Here is a 6,454-nt window from a genome sequence, read left to right as displayed (position 1 = left end):
ATAAGGAACGGTACACTAAAAGAAGCGTATCCGAATTAACACAGTGACGCAGATTCCTAAAAACGTAGATCAACTTCCTAACTCTTCCACAAATATTGTCGATGTGAGGTTTCCAGGTTAGTCTATCATCCACTAGACCACACCAAATATCTCACAAATCTAGTTCTCGAGAGAATAAAGCAGCCACAATTTGAAGTATCATTGCAGACGTGAGCTTTGATAGAGTCTGTGCCAGCTGGAGGCTCGGTGCGAGACAGGTCAAAACGAAGGTACGTGGTTTTGTCCATGTTGAGCGTTAGTAAATTTGTAGAGAGCCATTCCATAATCACTCTCAGAGATGATTCCGCTCTCAATTTTGCCCAAAATATGTCTGAGAAAGGAAGTTTTAAGTTGCATTGCCTTGTAAAGAAAGAATAGTGTATGCTACTGAATACCGCGTTTATTCAATTTAAAACTTAGAAATTACTGTAGCCCTGAAAAGGGCTGTTTTAGTTGTAGCCCAACGACAAGAGCTGTCTTAGTTGAAGCCCTGAAAAGGGCTGTTTTATATGTAGGTGTCCCTACATATCTGAACCCAGGATTGCGAGCGGGTCTGGCAAATTTTCGAATTCCGCCATCGTCACAGTGGTCTCTTCCTCTTGAAAACCTACCTACCTACCTCAACCCAAGCGTACCTGATGAGATTCACGTTTTACTTGATGACTCTTGTTAAGCACTTACATGGGTAACAAAACAAATGACTCATCAACGGATGTCATCCATTACAAACAGTGCTTAAAGCCTAACAACCCAGTATAAACTAATCTGAAGGTAATTAAAAATGCCGGAAATAAAAAGTATAAATTTTAGGCTAAATTATTACATGGGAACACACAGTTAATACAGAGCTGATTTTTTTTCATATGATACATAACAACATTCCTGATAACTTTTATTGTTATGTTATTTCTTGAAAAGCTGATTATTTCAGAGAAAAAAATTTGTAGTTTTTTTTTGTGTGTAGAAATAAACTTTTTATTTTTTATCTCGAAATGTAGGAAAATGTAATGTATGTGGTTAATTTACAGTATAGGTCCACTCATTCTCGTTCAAGAAAAAAAGAATCCATCTGCAGGTACTTGCGGCTTTACGAGTAAAAAGGTGTCAAAATTTTAGATTTGTTATTTATTTTTTAACACAATATACTAGTTTCTATTTAACTTTCATGTTATTGTTATAACACTCTCTAAATTACACTAAAATTAATTTTTCTTTAGTCGAAGCTCATACATTTTGTTAAAAAAGTACATAAAAGAGTTAGCAATTTTGCCGCACCTTTACTTACAAAGCCGCAAGTACGCATGGAGACGGATTATTTTTTTCTACATAGAAAATGATTGGAACTATTCTGTAAGTAATCCACGTACATTACATTTTCGTATATTTTGAGATAAAAAATAAAATGTATATTTTACATACAAAAAAAATTTTTTTTTTCTCCGAAACTATCAACTTTTCAAGAATATTCAAGAATAATATAATGGATTTTAACTTATTATTAGGAATCCATCATAAAATCTATCATATAAAAAAAAATTTGCTCGTCACTCCACAAGTTATTCCTATGTCCAAGAATTATCAATTTGGGCCCACTGTGCGCCACCGCAAACGGATGACAATTTAGACTTCCTTTAGGTATATATATTTAGGTTACATTCATTGACTTACAATTATAATGGACGTTGGGTCCGCGCTAAAAAGTGTCCGCACTTGTAAGGCGCTAAAATCGTATACAGAGCGCGACAGTCTTCATTTGTTCTACTGACAGCGCGATACTGCGATGACATTACAATTTAAATTTCGAATAGGTTGACTTGGGACATTTTTTTCGTGGTTTTTGTATTAGACCCGTCGTCCATTTATTTGTAAGTCAATGGTTACATTGCACAGATTTTTATAGATACTTCCAAGTATTCTTTTATTTTGATTAGGATTAGCGCCATCTAACCATATTCGCAAGCGTTACGTTATTAATTAGTTAAAAACGAACAATGCCATCTATTGATACGCATAAATATCGAAGTTCAGAAAATAATTTTAGTTTATTACTAAATATTTGAAAAACATTACAAGAAAAATAGAATAACTACTATATTTCATATAAAAGAAGAATTAATCGATATCCACGGCCTATTACGTAAATATGAACTAATTCCAGGCTATCGATCAGCGCCATCTAGATATAAGACGGCATTTTGACCTTTTTCAGAGCTACGATTTTTAATATGGAGATTAGCAGTCCTCTTGAGTTATTGGTCCATGATATTAATAATTTAAATGTAGGTGAAAGAAGCACAGTGCACAACTTTAGAAAATGACTTTAATGACTTTTTAAACTTTAGTCAGAGGTACACTGTTTCTTAAAAAAATCACAACTAGAATATTTATGTATTAAGTATATTTTATGAAGTTTGATTAAGAGTATATTCGGTTCAATTTATACACCGTTTAGCTGCTTTGTGCATCACTTACCCAATATATCGAAATTATGAATTATTATATTAGGGTGATTTTCAGGTTAGTTTTATCTGCCTAATTTCGGGGGCAACTTTTATTATTTAAGTATTCGAGTATATTACCGTGAAATTTCAAATAATATTTTGTGATACTATACTCGAATATTAAATAATAATTGATGATAATATTCTAAAATACTTAAATAATAAAAAATGCCACCGGAATTAGGTAGAGAAAACTAACTTGAATAGAACCTCATTACTTTATTGTACTAAACAAACAAAAAAATGCAAATCGTATAAAAGATGGGTGGACTTATCTCTTCCAACCAACCCAAGGTAGTGAGAGAGGAAGTAATAAGTGGGCAACAGCGTGCTAGATAGAAAGGAGGAGAAATATTATAAACTAACAGATGTATATATAAGATAAAAAGTACCGATATTAGTTTACATAAGTATTTTTAATACAAACAATATTATAACTTATAATAAATAACTACCATTACATTTATAAAAAAGTTGGGTATTGTCATTCATTTGTAATACTTGTATTAATATTATTTTTGTTCAAAAATTAAGGTTCGTGGAGGAATCTGACCGAGGCGTAGACCATAACCAATCTTGCTTCTACCCGAGCTGCATCGCGAATCGCTGGTTGGCAGTGCGGCTGGAGATGATTGGCAACTTCATCATATTCTTTGCTGCGCTGTTCGCCATACTCGCACGCGAAGATATCAGCCCTGGTCTCTTAGGGCTCTCTGTCAGCTACGCCTTGCAGGTCTATCTGCTTACCTCTCAATGTATGCAGTTTGCTGTATCTGTCTCGATTAATGTTACAATCACTCATCATTTACTGGTAGACTACGTAATGAATTTACTTTATTGCCAACTTTTATCGAAATCGATTTAGAAATTTACTATTTCATATTTTTAATCATTTTAATATTTTCAAGAACATTGATTTGTTATATCTTTGTTACTTTACGGGAATCACGCCAGTAAAGCGCTAAGCCGGCATGATTTTTTTTCGTCAAATTCAACATTACACAAAACCTAAATACATTATACACCTAAACCTTCCTTATGAATCACTCTGTCTATTGGTGGAAATCGCATGAAAATCCATTCAGTACTTTTTGAGTTTATCACGATCAGACAGACAGACAGACAGGCGCGGTAGTGATAATATGTAGTGATGTCGTGATTGATTACATCTATATTTGAAACATAAATAAAATAAATAAATAAATAAATAAAATGTACAAAAATGGTTTAGGAAGATTATTGTTATGCGGTGCAGTGCGGCCCACCATAATGTGCGTGAGGCACTATAATATTAGGTACTTTGAGTTATTTCTTGTTATCAACATTAATTTTTTGTCACGATTGGCCGCCCTAGGCCCGGGTCTACGGGACCTTAGGGCAAATCCACCACTGTTAAGTTGTGTTTTTTCTGCGATTTCTCTAAATCTTTTGTTCTTTTTCTGAATGATTCATGTCATAAAATTTTAAATGTATACGTTATAGATACGTTAATAATTTTTCGCCAAATATTTACTTTCCATGTATTGTTTTCCAGAAATAAAGTCGGTTTTTTACTTAGGTAAACAATATTCGTCCACGAGGATAAAATAAATACTAATAAGTAAAAATAATAATTGAATGCTAATTACGATAATCCGAATTATAGAAGAATTACCCTAGGGTATTAAACAGAACTAATTTTCTATTTAAGATCACACAAACCTTGAATTGGCTAGTGCGAATGACCGCTGATGTGGAAACCAACATCGTAGCGGTAGAAAGAATAAAAGAATACGCTGAAATTGAACAAGTAAGTTTTATCATAATATACATACATATTATCACGCCTGTCTCCCGCCGGGGTACGCAGAGACTATGAACCTCCATCTGCTACGCTCCTGACAAACCTCCTTCGTGTCCTCCACTCCCATCGGTCTCCTCATATGTACACGTCCGTTTATTCTTGGTACTTAACATCCCCAATCCGATTGAGATAATATGTACTCCGAGGTCTACGTTTCCCCCACACCTCTACATCACACATATTAAATAATATTTAATCATAATTTTTTTTATACATGAAAATAACATCCAAATATAAAATAATTATGTATTATTATAGGAAAAAAAATGTTAGACTTCGTAAATTGCCTCTGTGGCCGAACGGCTACAGGGTTCGATTCCCGGGCCGGGAGAATTATTTATGTGGTCTACATTTATTTCTCTCGTGAGTTTGGGTGTCATTTGTGGTTGCCTATGTGTGTCCAATAGTGTCCATGGCACTGACTATACAGGGTTTTCCTAGTGCAAAGGCTATGAGTGTGTGCGTTATTATTATTATTATTACCACTTATTATTATTACCAGGCTATCAGCGCAAAACCTCAATTCATCTGTGTTTACGCTACTTCAACATGGCATGTTGCCGCGATACAACATGATAATTTTATCCAACAATCGTTTTCGTTCGCTTCGCAACGACGCCGCATCAGTGGTGCCTGATGTAAACATGAGACAGTCCGATTCGGCTCACGTGTCGGTTGGACCACTGAGGCACGCGTGCAGAGCCCCCCCAAAACGTTCGCCCCGCAGGAGGCGGAGTGGAACCTCCCCAACGGGCCGGGCTCCACGTGGCCCGAGACCGGCGCGCTGCAGCTGGAGCAGCTGACGCTGGGCTACCGCGCGGGCGAACCGGCGCTGCGCGGCGTCACCTGCAGCGTCGCGCCCAGGGAGAAGCTCGGCATCGTCGGACGCACCGGCGCCGGCAAGTCCACCCTCACTCTGGGACTCTTCAGGTAAGCGCGTTTTATTTAACAAATTGGGAATGCTAAGGATGCATGATAGACGAATTTTAAACAGTTTTTTGTTATTTTATTTATTGAGATTTTTTGTGATATAACTCCACTAGTTTTGTTATGACAATGAATACAAAGATTGAAGACACAAAATTTTCGTCGAACCGGTGGGACTTGAACCCACGTCCTTGCTCCACAAAAAGAAATTTCTGTGTGGTCTATCTTTATGATAACAAAACTATTGGAGTTATTTCACAAAAAATCTCAATTTTTTGGTCGAAAAAGCGACATCTGCGTCAGTTATCACAACTGTAACCTGTAAAGGTATCGGCGGCGATGAGAAGGTTAATTTACGTGTCTTCGTTGGGACTCTTCAGGTATACGCGTTTTTTTATCAGACCATAATGTTCCGTCATCTATTACGAGACAGACGGAGAGAAAGGCGGTCGAGATACAACAACGCTATAAGTATCTCATTTTCACTACAACGGGAAGTATGCCTTACATTTTTAACAATTGTGAGATCTTGTAATTGAGCCTCCTACGGTGACGTGCGGACGTGTCGGGCTTCGCCCTCCGCTGGACCTCGGCTTACGACGTCGGCACTTATGACTTTATTAAAAAAAAAAACCTATATTGTTTTTATTTTAATTTGTGGTTGTCTATGTATCGGCGCTCATGATAGAGATCAAAATTTCCAGAACGGAAGCGATCAATCCAAAAACGCATTGTGCGCTTACTTGCCCTACCTGCTTCATACATGGGGCGCACTATAAGTTTGCGGAAAGAATTAGAAAAAAATACTATAAATGGTCAGAAATAAATTTATTGTTTCACAAAATATTCTCCGTTAGCGTTAATGCACTTTTTCATACGAATGAACCAATTTTGAAAACATTTATGCCACTCTTCCCTGATAATCTCCGAAACATATTTTTTATACTCTTCAACAGCCTCTTCAGGTGATGAAAATCGTTGACCGAGTAACTGGTTCTTATTTTTTGGAAATAAATAAAAGTCACAATGAGCCAGGTCGGGACTGTACGCGGGATGGCTCATAAGGTCGACGTTGTTCATCTTCAAAAATTCATTTGTCTGTCTGGCCATGTGAGAACTGGCATTATCGTGGTGCAAGATGATA

The 6,454-nt window shown here is 36.5% G+C and overlaps 1 protein-coding gene across 1 annotated transcript; it reads left to right on the top strand.

Moving 5' to 3' along the window:
• Positions 1-3,074: 3,074 nt before the first annotated feature.
• Positions 3,075-5,335, top strand: LOC113238912 (multidrug resistance-associated protein 1-like; the record flags this gene model as incomplete). Its single annotated transcript, XM_026475760.1, has 3 exons — positions 3,075-3,273; positions 4,231-4,329; positions 5,111-5,335. Coding segments are annotated over 3 exons (505 nt in total), but the record flags the coding sequence as incomplete, so codon positions are not given.
• Between the last annotated feature and the right edge of the window lie 1,119 nt (positions 5,336-6,454).

Source organism: Hyposmocoma kahamanoa, unplaced genomic scaffold (genome assembly GCF_003589595.1).
Source record: "Hyposmocoma kahamanoa isolate Upper Pololo Valley unplaced genomic scaffold, ASM358959v1 98825, whole genome shotgun sequence".
Taxonomy (NCBI): domain Eukaryota; kingdom Metazoa; phylum Arthropoda; class Insecta; order Lepidoptera; family Cosmopterigidae; genus Hyposmocoma; species Hyposmocoma kahamanoa.
This window is presented reverse-complemented; position numbering and strand designations above follow the sequence as displayed.